The 15,966-nt window shown below is 41.8% G+C and overlaps 1 protein-coding gene across 4 annotated transcripts in view; it reads left to right on the plus strand.

Annotated features, from left to right (window-relative positions):
* mpp7a (MAGUK p55 scaffold protein 7a) overlaps positions 1 to 15,592 on the plus strand; it is a 77,855-nt gene extending 62,263 nt beyond the window's left edge. For all 4 annotated transcript variants that reach the window (XM_088001469.1, XM_088001472.1, XM_088001471.1 and 1 more), the window contains exons 12-17: positions 5,771 to 5,941; positions 8,444 to 8,524; positions 8,671 to 8,764; positions 10,815 to 10,923; positions 11,466 to 11,609; positions 13,128 to 15,592. In XM_088001469.1, the coding sequence (XP_087857595.1) occupies positions 5,771 to 5,941; positions 8,444 to 8,524; positions 8,671 to 8,764; positions 10,815 to 10,923; positions 11,466 to 11,609; positions 13,128 to 13,307 (779 nt within the window). In that variant the 3' untranslated portion in view covers positions 13,308 to 15,592. The remainder of the gene's footprint in view (positions 1 to 5,770; positions 5,942 to 8,443; positions 8,525 to 8,670; positions 8,765 to 10,814; positions 10,924 to 11,465; positions 11,610 to 13,127) is intronic.
* The last annotated feature ends 374 nt before the right edge of the window (positions 15,593 to 15,966 follow it).

A 15,966-nucleotide genomic window follows, 5' to 3' on the forward strand; every position in this document is an offset into this window, starting at 1 on the left:
AGATCCCTTCTCCATCGCCAACCCCTTTATCAGTTTGGTGTTAAATGAAAGGTCACCCTCTGCTTCCCATCCTTGTGTTTCCTTCTCCTTCCTCTTCTACTTACTCAGAAAAAGAACTTTGCACCTTGTTGAAATATATTGGTTTCGAACTTGTCTAAAGATACTAATTGACAATTTTATTGATAATATAAACTTATATCAGACAAAGGGCAGGAATGAAGATCGTGACAGAGGTCATTACATTATTTAGATTTGGTTTTACATCTATGGTTATCAAAAAATGCATATCTAATAATAATAATAATAATAATCAGTTTGTCCCACTACTCTCCCCATATTGTCCCCCATATATTCCAATGAATGCATCATTTTCATTTTCCCCTTTTCACTTTGTGATTAAAGAGGTAGGTTTCTGTTGCTCTCATGATTGATTCCTATTTTTAATCAGTTGTTGTTACTCTCTTTTGGATTCTTCTTTCCTTTTCTTCCCATCACCAGAAGATGCTGATTATTGTAGCGGATTCCACTTAGGTGAGAGATTCTCATCCTGTTTTCCAGCTTATCCTCTCCTCTCTTGGTGTGATTTTTTCACTGTTGTCATAACTGTGAAAGCTACAAAATCTGTCCTAGACAAAGTCCTTCCCCATTCCTCTAGCAGCTCTCCCTTCATTCATCAACTTTGACCTCCTTTGATGTCACATGTCTTCCACAGGAAACGGTAACTTCCACTTATTGGTTGTTATGGCTGACTTATTTATCAGATATTTTATGTTATTGTTTTCAGTCTGAGGGTTAAGTTATGGAGCCACAAATCACATTCAGAGATTTGTACATTTGTACAAAAAGTCATAATATTGGCACTAATTGAAAATGAATGATTGTTTTTGCACTTTTCACTTTTAGAATCCATAATTAATCTATCTATTGTTTCATTTGGATCAAACCCTCCTAACATTAAAGAGGGTCACCCTCCATGTCTCAGCTATGCCTCAATGTTCCGTTTATTTTCCACTCTCTCCGTCTCTCTGGGGATTCGCTCTGTCACTCTACCCTTCGCACAATCTCAGTGACCTCATCGTCTCTTCTTCCTCTGTTGGGCCCAAGCGACGTCCTGCAGTGTTGTAGGTTTGCAGCTTTTCTTGAAACCCAGTAGCTCTCTGTGAGATTTAACCAAAATGAGAAAACCTCAAGAGTAGGGAAAAAAAACAGAAACCATTCTAATAACACGTCCTCTGGGTGAGTACAGCTGCGTGGCTTCTCGGCCGGTTGGATGTGGTCGTAGGATGTAACGTTGGCCCGTTCTCAAAGGTTTGAAACTCTAGAAGCAGCAGATGTTTTTCCAATGCTACTAAAGCTGAACGGCGGAATAAAGGAGGTGGTGGAAGGCGAGCAGTTCTTGTCCTCAGGTTTTAGTCTTTTTCCTTCCTTTTTTTTTTCTCTCGTCCTCTCCGGCGGTGTGGCACTCAGAGTTGTTTGTGTCAAGGTGAGGCTGAACAGATTTACTTTCCACAAGTGGAGCATTTTGCCATGATACTCCACTGGAGACACTTCATTTCTTTGGGTTTATTTCAAATGTAATTCACACAGAGATGAAAAGGAAGGGGGAAAAGTGGGGAAAGGGTTTTAAAGGAAAGGAGGTAGCGGTAGAGGAGAGAAAGTAAACATCCTTGAAGTCAGAAAGAGAAACCACAACAACAAACAACATGTGCATAAATAGCAGTTATGCCATCATCATTGTTTTTTATTCCTGCTTCTATCAATCTCTGAAAGATTCATTTTAAAAAAAAGGAGGGACTTCTGTGCTATAAAGGCACTGAACTTTAGAAACTGTGGACGACAGAATACAGTTGAACCATTAACCAGCCAACATCAATAAAAACCCTAAAAGATTCAACCTGGTTTTTCCTGTAGCCATCTTGGATTTATTTATTTTTTGTAAATATAACATTTTATTTCTTTGCTTTTGGTGTTTCCAGACTCTTTAGTGTTGGCATCATTGACTGTGGCTTTAAAGTTTCCCCAACAATCTGAGCCACTTATTTTGTCAGTGTGAGTTTTATTCTTTTTGCTAACCTAGCAGCAGCTTCTGGGTCGACCAGCATCGTTCTGAGATGAGACGTCTCTAAGCCCGTAGAGCTGCGGGATGAGACGGAGGGGAAACAGATTGCTTCTGACGCAAATAGACTTTTAGCAGCCTCATATCTGGAACATTGTTCCACCATGTAAGCCTGTAAGAGTTGGGTTGAAGACCATTTTCCTCATCCTTTGTGAGTCTCTTCTCCCCAGATAACCCAGTTTAAACACTGGGATGACCGCTGCAGAAACTGATTAAAGATGTGAAGCATCATCTGGTCTAACCCCAGCTAAACCTCCCTCTGTCAGAAGGTCAGAGTAGCTACCAGACCAGATATGTAGGCTGCTCCTGGAAACAGATGCTGGATGTATTCACAAAGATCAGAACCTGAACTTCACTTCAGTGCAGAACCATAATCATTTCTGCAGACGTCTGTTGTTACAGTTGTAGGAGGAACATTTGGAGAACTCGTACAGTAGAGTTTGGCCGGAAATGTTTGGAGAATGACTTCTTGTTTTTTTCTGTGTGGGGAAAAAAAGGTTGATGTTATGTCTGTTACAAATACAAAATGTCTGCACACTCTTTAAACCAATAGTATGTATGAATGCATGAAGAAAACATACAAGAATTAGTTTTTTCATATGCAAAATCCTTTAGATCAGGTGGGGAGCTATTTTTTTTTCCAGTCTGTAAACACAGTCTGTATCTGAATATCAGATTGGCTGCAAGAGTTTATTGGTAGCTTTGGAAGTTGTCAATATTAATCTGGAAAAATAATAATAATAATAAAAATATATTTATTTATTTATTTATTTATTTATTTATGTATTTATTTATTTATTTATTTATTGTAAGGATGGACAATGACCCACCTCAAGCTTTCCAAAATAACCCTGTACAAAATCTGACTATTCTGACTGGGTCAGAGTATCCTCACTTTCCTTAACCAGAAAAGGATTGACTGCTCATCTTGGATTTAGAACGAGTCCCTGCCTCAAGCAGAGAAGTTATAGTATCATTTGGTTTTGCTTTTGATGAGGAGTCTGGTGGGGTGTGGGAATAGATGTATTGGAGCTTCTTCTGCAAGAAGGAGGTCATTGCTTCTGATGGTCATTGTTTAAACTTTGCCTTTATCTGTTTACTTCTTCATCTATGTTTCTAGCCTCATCTAGAGTCACGACGTATGCATGACTTAAAGAATAGGATCCTGGATATGCAGTACAAACTGAGATTAGCTTCTTCTCTAGGGTTTCTGATTTGGACATGGGGTTCGGCTGGAGCCCAAAGTAGAACTTCTGCTTCTCCACAATAAATAGGTTCAGCTGATGTGATTGGAGGATCTAATCAGAATTGTTCCTAAAAGTTTCCCTTTAAATTAATCCCTTTGGCAGAATCAGAACTCACCATAGAACCATATTTTCACTCTAACCTGAGAACATTTCAAGGTTACAAGAACAGCCTGAAGAGTGCCATCTAAGGATGGATGGATGTTTCATCTCTTTTGCTGATTGTTGATAATTTCTCTCTACTTTCTATTATTTTGTGTTATGCAGAAGCACAAAGGAGATCACATATTAGAACGTTCAAGAACAGCAGTTCTCCTGTCTACCATCAGATTAGAAGAGCTGCAGGTCTTCTCTTCCTTTTCTTCCATCTTGAAATAATAATGGCTGACAGAATGGAAAGCCTCCACTCCTCCCTGGCTGCCTACCATCCCTCCTCCTCATCCTTCCAACCAGTCCTGTAATCTGGACGTGTAACAAGGCAGGAAGAGCTGCTAATGCTTCCCACATTTGGTGCCCACCACCTGGACTAAGTGTTACAGCGTCAAACCGCAGCATTGAGCCGAGAACATAACGCTCACTTCATCCCTCAATGCCATATCTGGTTATCTCCATGGATATTGTCTCCATTCAGTCTGAGGAGCAGAACCAGGATGGTTCTGGAGCCCACAGTCAGGCCCCGGGCCCCTGATGGAGGGTCCCTCACTACAGCAGCTGGTTTCACTGGGAGCTTTTTCCTCTTTGTCTCCCTTTCATTTTACCCTCACCACTCTTTGAGTGAAATAAGTTGTGATTGGAGGGAAAAAGGCTGCTTGTCGTTTACTGATGGCCTCCATGTGACGTCTGGAAGACCTGATGCTGCTCTCTGCTGTCAGGCTTTGTGACGGTTTCTCTTCAGATCAACTTTTCTTTCTGCTTCACAGTTGTGGACATTTGTTTTCCAGATCCAGGGTTGTAGTGGTTCTCAGTACGTTGGAGTCTGAGCGGGTAGTTTGTAGCTTCAGCTTACAGAGGCTGCCGGCTGCTTTCCTTACACACTTGCTAAATTTCCTACATGGCTGTGAGACATTATCAGACTGGAAACTGGGCTCAGAGGAGCTCTGGTGCTAAATGAGTAGATTACTCACAGGAGAGATGGCACAGACCATGAAAGCCACAGCTTGGCCAGAGTGGAACAAAGTCTGCCTCAGTTCAGTGTAAGACTATATCCAGGCCGCGTGCCTTCACTGCTTCTCATACACACACGAGCTTCTCCAAAAGCAGTGTTGCTGTGCTGGTGTGACTTACAGCGTGTTTCATCTGGAGCTCAGCGTTGGTCGGCAGGTCCGTCTCTTATTAAGGGACTGTTTGGAAAAGAACAAGCTGAGAAAAATGTGACTGAGCTGTTAGTCAGCAGAGAAACACAGCTGTCTGAGGATGTTGTGGAAAGTATGAGGCTGTTATTTAGTCTCTCACTTCATTTCATTTTGCTTCATTCGTTCTGCATCATGCATCTGACTTTTATTTATTACTGATTAAAATATAATGAAATCATAAAAGTGAAATAAAGTCTCAGTTAAAGGCAGCAGGCAGACAGAGAGATTTATAACTTTTCAGGTTTCAGCAACATCTAATAAATACGAATGTCTGCTTTTAATACTTTAAATCATTATGAGATCAGCGTTTGCACAATGAATCAGTCTATTAAGAAGTCTTTGTGTCGCTTTAGATACAACAGACTAAGAAATTCACTCTATATGCACATAAAGGAACAATAAAAATCCCAAAAGTGGAAAATGTGAGTGAAGCGCCTGAGTGTGATCTCCAAGCTAAGTGTTGGGCTGAGGGTTGTGCTGCATTTCCTTCACCTCCAGTAAAGATGGCTGCCATCAGAACAACCTGAGCTCCTGGACATGGAGCTGTGTGGATGCAGAAACACACACAGAACGTGAAGCTCACACCAGCAGAGGATCAGCTGGTCTGACAGCTGCACTGGAGTTTACAAAAGTTTTCATTTTGTTATGCTGCAACCACTAAAGCTAGATGCATTTTAGTGCTACATATATATATATATATATATATATATATATATATACACACACACACACACACACACACACACACACACACACACACACACACACACACACACACACACACACACATGGAAGTGGCTCAAATCAGATTTTTTTTTTTCTTTTGGGTGAAAAGATCAAAATTGGGCGGATTCAGACTTATGTGAAATCACAGAACATACGTCGGATTTGCCTGCTGTGAGAATGCAGCCTCAGACTCATTTCACAGTGTTCAGTAGTTGTGTATCAATTTAAGTTTGACAGTGACGAAACGGGAAAATTTAAAGCGACATGATAACTTTTGCATGGGATTGTAATGATGGCCTTCCTTGTGTCTGTGGTTTGTTCCTGACCTCCAGCTGGCTTCAGGAGAAGTTTCCGTCTCAGCAGGAGAGACAGGAAGACCAACAAGTCCATGTACGAGTCCAAGAAGAGCCAGATGTACGACATGGCCGACGTCCCCACCTACGAGGAGGTCGCCCCCTACTGCAGGCAGAGTGGAGCTAAACACAGGCTGGTGGTCCTAGTGGGTGAGTAAAGAGCCCGATGGTAATCAGTGAAATCACTGCTCACCTCTCACTCTGCTGCTGTTAGACTTGGCTCTGTAGAAACTGTTTTAATGAAACTCCTCAAACACTTCTAGATGTGTGACCTCTGGGAGTCCAGAAGCTCCAGATGGATGGGCCTCAGTCTTCCATGATCCAGGAGAAACACGCAGTCCTTAATTTAGCTCTCAGAGGGATAGACGGTGCAGAACTCGCATCAGTCAGTCCCATTAAACGCTTTCACCTCCTGCACCTCTCTCTCTGTGTCCTTTAAACCTGTCCAGATGATGGAACTGGTAGCACCTGCATGGAGCAGCTGCTGCTGCTAGGCTCCCCAAAGAGCTTCACAATGATGTGCCGAGGTCCTGAATTGAATTTAGTGGTTCCTCCTTCTGGGTTTGTGGTTGGAAGACGAGTGTTGGCAGTAAATGTTGGAACAATGAGCTGAGCCAGGTGCAGCAGTGAAGCTTTAAATCTCTGTCTGGACCAACTGGAGCAGCAGGGAGCTGTCGACTTCTCCTTGTTTTCCCTTTTTAGGTTTCTGATGAGAACAAAAATGAGAAGAACTTCTCAGACAAACGGAGAAACATCATTCCTGAAGTTTTCATTGGGAATCTCTTCAATGTTTCCATTAATCAAAGGAAAGCTCACACATCTGTTCCAGCAGCTTCAGTTAGATATTTCAGGAGGTTTTTTTTTAGAAACATCTAATCTTGAAGGTGGAGAACGTTTCCCTCCTTTATTTCTCTACTCCAAGCTGTCGCCTGATTGGCCAGGCCTTGGTACTCAGAGTATGGGCTTCATCAGTTCGAGCTGCTAACAAAGAGCTGAACCCGTCCCACCTGTCTTCCACAGGGTGGAGGGCAGTCTGTGGACATTTGGACACTCAGTGAAGTAGAGGAAGAAAGACTCTGCTTTCTGTCTCTCAGCTGTATAGATTAAAGGCTAAAGGTCATCAGACAGTCGAATAGTTTTATTTATCTGAGTTTACGGATTTTTAGAAGCTTACTAAATGGTATTAATCAGACTCTGGATCAGCTTGTTGCATCTGTGGAGAGAATGAAAGTGCTTGATGAGTACCTTCTGTTTTCTTCCCGTCTGCTATTAAAACGTGACACAACGGACAGAGAAAATCAAAGCTTCAGTGAAAGTTCAGGGTGTTTCTGCAGAAAGTGTTTTTTTTTTTTTTGTTTAAGACCTGCAGACGGGACACGGCAGCTTTCTCTCTAAAAGCTTTTTCCTAATGCCTGAAGGAATTTGTTCATTGAGGTTAAAGCAGCCTCTCTGACCTGACTGGAGCTGAAGAAATTAAGTCTGGGATCATTTCTAAGATGAATGCAGATGCTTATCTGGGCTTCTGCAGCTTTCAGGACAGACAGCTAATGAAAATCAGTTTTACATAATGTCAGCAGAGTTTAAAGAAATCTGATAAAGTTCAGAGCAGACATTAGCAAACAGATCCACAAACAGAACCTTTGGAGCACTTCATTAGAGCTTCTATTGATGAAAACCTGCAGCTCTCTAAGTGGAGCCACAGTATGAACGCTGCTGGGATGTCGTCTGGTTCTGATGAGAGCAGCTGAGAGGCCGGGTCATCGGGTCGGGCCTCGGTCTGTTTGGCCTGGAAGTCGTTCAGCTCTCCACAGTGAAGGCAGTTTCTCTAATGAGAGCAGTAATGCAGACTGACACTTTTAGTGCTGAAGCAAACTGTGAGCAGAGAGAGAAACCCAGGAGCACAGCTCAGAGAAAACAGCAGCACTTCTGCTTTATTGCTGGCTTTGGCTTCAGACTGGAGCTGCTGGTTCTGTTGGACCTCGTCTGTGTTGGTCCCTCTGATCCAGAGGCTCCATGTTTCCCCCTCAGCCTGTGTGTGCAGGTCTGGTTCCTGCTGGATTGACTGTTTGCACCACTGAGATAAGGATCACTACAGAGCCTCCATTACCGCGCTCTGCCACCTTCACGGCTACAACAACAGAACCCGGTTCAAAAGGCAGTGCTGCATTCCTCCCACATTCCTCAACCCAAGTCCAAACGAACTCCACTTCCTGATCTGAATAAATCAGCCGACCACTCAGCTCCTATGTGAAACTGGTTGATTTCTCTGTGGAGGAAGGAAAGCTGGAGACTTTCACTGGAACTGAGGTCAAATTCTGTTCAAGTATTAAAGCATGTCTGGTCATAATCTACAGCCGTCCAACCAGCAGGACGAGTTCAGGACCAAACGGCCCAGTTCTGAAGGGTTCTGTAGGATCAGCGTGAGGCTGCATCAGCAACAACAGAACCCGGCTGTGAACCCATCACTCATTTGACTCCTAGTCACTTTGTGCTTTTTCTCCTGTAACTTATCAAAATGTTTGCTGCTGTATTTCCTTTTTCCAGCTGAGAACTAGAAGAGCCTGAAGAATCTTCAAGGAAACAGACATTTTTTCTGCTGGTTTTGCTGAACATTTATGGGATGTTTCTGTTTTTTTTTCTTTTTCTGTCCAGGACCTTCAGGGGTCGGCATGAATGAACTCAAGAGGAAGCTGTTGATCTCAGACCCTCAGCACTTCGGTGTGACCATCCCACGTAAGTTCCCTGCAGTCGTCTGCTGCTTTTATACAACGACTCATCATGGACACATGAAAGTACTTTACACTTAAAAACATCATACAGTCACCAAAATTAACAGCAAACACAACATGAAACAACCTTTCTCTCTCTCCCTCCCCCAGATACCAGTCGGCCCAAGAAGAACCAGGAGAGTGACGGTGTGGAGTACCACTTCATCTCCAAACATCTTTTTGAGGCGGACATCCACAACAACAAGTATGCAGAGAGAGAAACCCACAGATCACAGTGGAGAAGCAAAGCCTCTGCTGAACCTCCAACTGTTTCATGTTGATCAGACTTGAAGTTCCAGATGCTGCAGGAACTCATCACATCCTGAAGTTTAAATAGAAACACAGCCTTCCTCTGCTGCTCTGTTAGAGAGTTTAACTGTGAACTGAACAATATAGAAACAAAATCAAAGCAGCACATAATGAACATGATACAGATATAGTTTATATCTTTACAGTGAAAAAAACAACAAATCAAAACCTGTTTGTCTCATAGTGATGGAATATGTTATTGTAAATTATTGATCATTGGTTGTGATTATTTTCTGCTACTTATTGCATCTATTGACATGACATGTTTATGTTTCTGCATAAACTTGTCAAAAGTCTAACATCAAACTCAGAGCCTCCAAACTCCATCAGTCCATCTCTTGTGTTTCCTCTCCTGTCCACTAGGGGCAGAGTGCCGCAGTTTGCTGTCAGCTGAGAGTCTGTAACTCAGAGTGAGCTGCTGATGACGGGGCCGGGCCCTGGGCTGGGAACTGATCTCCAGACTGTGGGCCCCAGGTCTCCGTCTGGACTTCCTCCTCTGCTCGGGGCCCTCTCTCTCTGAAACTGGCCCCGGCGCCGTCGCTCTGCCTCCATATTTGTGGCTGACTAATTAAAGTGCTAGTTGTAAAGTTCAGAAGGATGATTGATGCCTTTCTGCTGCTGGAGGGGAGAAAAAAAAGACATAGTCCTGCTGCAGGGTGGACACGCAGGACATTTGTCCACAAACACACACAGTTCCATCCAGAGTTGGACATGGAGGAAGTCTGTGGTCCTGAGTGAACGCAGACAATCCCAGCATGCAGAGAGCAGGAATGGAGGGTGGTGGCGCTGTTGGAGGAGGTGTTATATTTAGGGCATGCTGCGGTGGAGGTGGAGGCATGCGATGTTTTTCACTGAGTCGGAGGGATGAGTGGCAGAGCTGTGATGTGGGCTGGACGAGTGGAAATGTCCACTGTGAAATTACAGGCAGCTCAGTGAAGGAGAGGAGATGAACTTGTTTGTGTTGTGGCTCATTGCAGCAGCAGAACGATACTCTCAGCTCCCAAATAAGAGGCCACAACAACTGTGTGCTCAGCTTGAAGAGCTTTCCCAGAAGAAAACCTTAAACCTCATTTAAAGGGAAAGTATTATGTAAATTTGACTTTTTTTGAGGCTTACATCATGCTATAATGTCATTCCCTCATCAAAAACATACCTGAAGTGTTGCCTTGATTCTTTCACACATGTTTGAGAAATCCTTTAATCTCTTTGGGAACCATTCACCTGTGCAAAAAGCCTTGGGTGGACCTAGCTCCGCCTTCAAAGACAAAGCTCCTCCTCAGAGCAGAAGTTTCCAAGCTTCTAAGATTCCTCTTCAGAGCAACCCCTGTACCCTACTCAGCTCCTTGAGACTAGCCAGCAGAAATTAGCAAACACCTGGAGCAACTGTGCATCTACTAAGCTCATTATACGAGCTTCTTCTCAGTGAATCGCTGGTAAAAACGTTGTTAAAGGGTTAATAGAGGACAGATGTTGTGATGACTTCCTGAAGGCAGAGTTTCAAAAAGAGGAGGAGCTTCTTAAAGAGACAGAGACCCATTTTCAAGGCTTTTGTAATTACAAAGTCTAATTTCTTTTGAGTCAAATTTGACAGAGCCTTTATATAACAGCTGAAGGTAGCATAGTTACACGATTGCGTTGTAAAATGGGAATATTCTTAATAATGCCCCATTAAAATCAGAGTACAACTCTCTAAGGTGGAAAATTAACAGTAGGTCTTTTTAGATGAAATCAGTACCAAAGCATCATAGCAGCAGTATCACAGAATAACTTCCTTTCAACATCTAATAATTTCAAACAGTTTTGTTTGACCTAGTGCTCTTCATATGCTAGTTGTCTTCCAAAGTGACTGGACTAAGTTCAGATTCTCCATCTCCACCCGGGAATTTCACCTCCTTTCCATATGTGGTCCAGCTTTTCAGCTGCCGTGTTGTCCTGTCCCACCTCAGGTTTGTGGAGTACGGCGAGTACAAAGGGAATTACTACGGAACAAGTCTGGACACTCTACGGGGCGTCCTCGCCAAGAAGAAAGTGTGCCTGTTGGACGTTCAGCCTCATGTGAGTGAGATAAACCGTTCTCCTGCATCCGGAGCAGAGCTGGGAGACACGCCTGGAAAACTTGTCACGATATGAGCCTTTCATATCGGTCTGTATAGATGATTATTGATTAGTTTTTTTGTTTTAAATGTCTGAAATGCTGTCAAAACTTTCCTGTTTTAAACACAGTTTTCACTCCACTTTTTTCAAAGCTGTTTTGAGTTAAGGTGGCAGAACCTGAAACCACTGCTGGGCAGGTTACGCAACAGGTTGTCGTTAGGTAACCAGAGAATGAGTTAGTTGATGCCGCTAACCTTATTTAGCTAGCTGTGAGAGGTTCAGCGACTAAAATCGTTCCTCTGCCTCATTCCTCAGAATGCTGTGCAGTTCTGGACTGGAGTTCAGTAAAATGATTGAAAATTCTATCAAATGTGTTATCTATTGATATTGATCATGTGTCTGTTGTAAAATAAATTATTGATTTATTGTCCAGCCCTAATCCCCCTGTGACATAATCAGATCTTCTCCTTCAGCCGTTTTCCTGCTTTTCTATTTGTTCATAGGCAATAAAGCTTTTGCGGACGGCTGAGTTCAAACCCTTCGTTGTGTTTGTGAAACCTCCAAAATTGGAAAGACTGAGGGAAACGAGAAAGAACGCCAAAATCATCTCAAGCAAAGATGACAAAGGATCCGCCAGGCCCTTCACGGTAGGAGACCCAGAGTAATCTGTCAGAGCCCTTTGGCTTTACGTATTAGAATACCAAAAAGTCATCATGATGACTTTGTCTTAAAACTTTAAAATGATTGTTTTAGAAAATATGAACGTTATTTTTATATAACTAAATCCAACAACTGGTGCGAGAAACTGTAACAAACAGCAACTGAAGGCGGCGTCTCCAGAAACTGAGCTGGTCAGGAGTTAGAAGTTCTCACCAGCCTGTGTGTTTGTGTGTGTTCATGTGTTCTGCTCCCACTCAGTTTGAATCCTGCAGGGTTGTTTGTGTCTCTGAGTTTCTCAGCATGAACTTGTATCTTTGTGTGTTTCTAATTGTCTGTTGGGCAAAGTGGGTCTGCATAAAACCATATCTGTCCTCCAGTCTAAAGCTGGATGTTCCCAGTAAAACCAGAAGGCTAAATGAGTGCAGCCATGTTCCAGCTCTGCTGCTGCACTGAGGGGGTCAGGGTCACGGGGGTCAACCAGAAGCCACAAGGCTTCAGTCGGTTTAGTGAGCTGTGCAGTCGGTTCACAAGCTCCCATCTCCCGACACACACAATGCAGACTGACACAAATGTTCCCTTTCCTGTCTGTAAATTAGAGCTGTGTGTTTTGCTCTCTGCCTGTTTGGAGGAGATTTTTGAGGATGTCTTGTTTTCTGAGTGGAGTGGATATTCCTGTGTGTTGAGTGGGAGGAAAAAATGAAAATTCCTTGAAGTTTCAGAGCATTTTCTGTGGCAGGGTTCATGTGTGAGAATCATGTCATGATAGAACAATCTCTGCACTTTTGGAAATCTGTGTTCACAGCAGTGTTCTTGTTTCATTATCTTTAGTATTAAAGCTGTAATATGGAACTTTTATTTAAATTTTTTTTTTTTACATATTGTTTGAAACTGTCACATTGTAACAGTGTGACTGTTACAATGTGACAGTCACACATTGTAACTGGGAGAAAAATAGTGCCTTCTCCCAGTTCTACCTAGAAATAACCAATCAGAGCCAAGAGGAGGATTTTAGCGCTGTCAATCACCCTCGTGTGCATGCTGCTCACTCACCCTCCATCTCTCTTCCTTCCTCTCTGGTACGCTACGGTGACTTCCCAATAGCAGAGGCTGTAGTGGATGCTATGGCTAGTTAGCATAGCCATCAATGATAGCAGATAAATAGTTTTTCTGTAATGGTAAGTTGTTTCTCTGCCATTAGCACATTTAGCAGCACATACACAAATTTGACTGACATCGCAAACACCCTCCTTGCGGGTCTGATTGGTTGTTTTTGATCAGGAGCGATGCATTTCTTCAGATGGCAATAGTTCAGAGACGAGGCAGTTTGTTATCTGTCTCATAACAAACTGTCACAAGATGGTGACAGTTTTAACAAAAAAGCTAAAAACATTCCTTTTTATAAAAGTTACATTGTGCAGTTTTATGCAGATAGTTGAAGCTTTTGAAATCATCTTCATAGAGCTGATTTTCCTCCCCGTTTTCTTTCCGCCTCTGTGACTCTGCAGGAGGAGGACTTCCAGGAGATGTTGAACACCGCTGAGATGATGGAGTCTCAGTACGGCCATCTGTTTGAGAAGGTCATAGTGAATGACGACCTCACCACAGCCTTCAGCGAGCTGCAGTCAGCATTAAAGCGAGTGGAGACGGGGACTCACTGGGTTCCTGTCAGCTGGACTCACTCCTGAGACCCACACTGTCTGGGAAAGGACAAAAAGGGAAAGGTTACAACGAACAATATGCTTTTCTTTTTTTTTTTTAAGTCTCTTTTATACCAACTGATTGTGACACTACTGTGAAGAATTTAAGATGGCACAGATCAGTGTGAGGTGGACCTGCCTTATGTTTTGGGAGGATCTGGATTCAGGAAGTGTATCCGGATCACGGAACACCTACCTGGACCGATAACAATCGGTCCAACGGTTCTGCCAGCAGAACAACTAAGACTCAATCTTTAGTGTATTTAAAAAAATAAAAAATGAAACCTGTGGAAAACCAAAGGGATGTTTTTCTGCTTGGTGGACAGATTTGATAGAAGTAAAAAATAAAAAACTGATGGAAAACAGAGAACATAACAACATGTTTTCTGTCTTCTTTCTGTGCTTCAGTAACAAGTGAAAACACTGCCAGGTACTCTCTCAAGAAAGGGCAATAACTGTCATTTTATTTAAAAGAAATTAATATATTTTCTATATGCTTCCAGTACTTTTGTTGAAATACTTTTGATGACATTTTTTTTTGCCACTAAGGGAAACTTCATCCTAGCTGTAGCTCCTTGAAATCTTTTCTTTCATTGAAGTGTTTGGTTCTCGTTTCCTGTATTTTATCCAGCTCCATCCTGGATCTGTTTGAAACAGCAGCTTTCTGAAAGCATGTCCAGCAGACCAGCTTTGCCATTTATAGACCTGGTCACATTTGTCTTTAACAAGAAAGCTTCACTGTAGTTTCATTAGGGTGGAGTTTTTATTTAATTCACACAAGTGTGGTTTCAGTGAGGCTGCCAACAGCGGCTTTGCGGGACCTTCAGGATGTAGCTGCTCATGATTTTATGAGAATCACAGGTTTATTACTTGTCACTCGTTCTTACCAGCTCATGCTTATTAATTACCATTTTCTTGAATGTGTATCAATGCGATTCTTTCATTTCTTCTTAGCTGGTTTCTCAATTTTCAGTTTTCTCCTTGGCTGCTTTGGCTCAGATGAGGTCACATCTACACACACAGTGGCTTACAACACCAGTTATGTATTTATATAAAATTTAGAAATGATTGATTGTAGAGTTTATTCCTCATAATTATTGAACCATATAAAAACAATGTCCCTTGAATTCAAAATAATAGGAAAAATGGTGGTCTGTGATGCCAATACTCCACTTTTTATGGGTTTATTATTAGCCGTGTCTGTTTTCAAAGATCAGTGGTGGGAACCTCTACCACTGTTTTATGAGAAGCTGAGTTTCAGAACCACTGCTTAGCGATGGGAGATATGGCTGTAAAACTTGGTTCTGTGACTAAAAAAAAAAAAACAGAACCTCACAAACACAGATACTCTGAAAATACAACATCAGCTGCCCACTACCAACTAGACTACTTCAGGATACCAGTAACATTAAGCAGCAAATAGTTTTGCATTTTTTCATATTTTGACATGTAATAATATTTATTCATGCTCTCTGGGAACCAGCAGTTGAAATAAATATTATGCTAGCACAAGTACCACTCTTAACCAGTTTTTGGTCACATTTCTCCATTTGCAAACATCTTAAAATAAAGCTTATGTTTTCTGTGATGAATCACAATTCTTGTCACAATTATATCTCCCAATAACAATAGAGTAACAATTACCGATCTATACAACACTTGTAGACTCATGTAAGAGCCTTCAGCTAACCAATTAGCTCTGCTACTGCTAGCAATATAGGCTAGCTTGGTTCCTCTGAGGAATTTTAGTTGTTCCTGCTTGTGAACAAGAACAGTTTATGTCTAAACTCTCTTCTCCCTAAAGTAGAGCTAATTAGCTCAGTATTTTGCTGGTTGCTTAGCTAACATATTATCCTTAAACTGGACTTCAGAAACTGGGAACGAAGAGGAGAAAAGTACCTAAAATTCTAAAAAAAAATTTACTTTAGGCTTTTTTTTAGCTTTTCAGTGTCAGCTTTATTGTTAAAGCAGTGAAGTGACATCGTTAACTACTTAATGGATTCAGACAGAGGAAAATCTTTTTGTCAATTTGAAGGTAGAGATTTCTGTCTGCAGGAATTATCACCATTTCTTCTTGTCTTTTGTCACATTTAGTCGGTGCTTCCAGAGTTTTTTACTCCGTGTTGTCTTTACCTTTTTGACTCCTGTTTTATGATCAGAATCCGATTTGTACAGTCTAGAAAATCAAGGGGTTTAAATCCTTTCTGTAAATGATGTTAATCAGGCAAGTTGTATGAAATGATACATTTCTTATTAAAGAAATTTTAATTTAACTCTTCTAAAGTTGTATTCACTTTTGCATCTAACAAAGCTCTTGGAGATTTTTGAGGAGGATCATTAAAAAGGATTCCTGTGGTTTAGAGATTTGTCCCACTGAGTGTCACTGGACTCTATTTCAGAGAAAAAAAATATCCCAGTTCATGTATTTTATCTTGTAAATGAGAGCACTAGAGAGCAGTAAGTCATTCAACAAATACTTTCCGTACTTGTATACCATCCCAGCTGAATTTGAAGAACTTCATCTACATTCCAACCTCAGTTATTGTATGAATCCCGTTGGTTTATTGCATTGCAGTGCAGCTCACTGGATCTCCTGTCTCACCTCAAACATAAAACAGACTCATGCATTAAGAGCCAGACCAGAAAG

Source organism: Poecilia mexicana, unplaced genomic scaffold (genome assembly GCF_051168715.1).
Source record: "Poecilia mexicana isolate PSO_F unplaced genomic scaffold, ASM5116871v1 scaffold_20, whole genome shotgun sequence".
In the NCBI taxonomy this organism is placed as follows: Eukaryota; Metazoa; Chordata; class Actinopteri; order Cyprinodontiformes; family Poeciliidae; genus Poecilia; species Poecilia mexicana.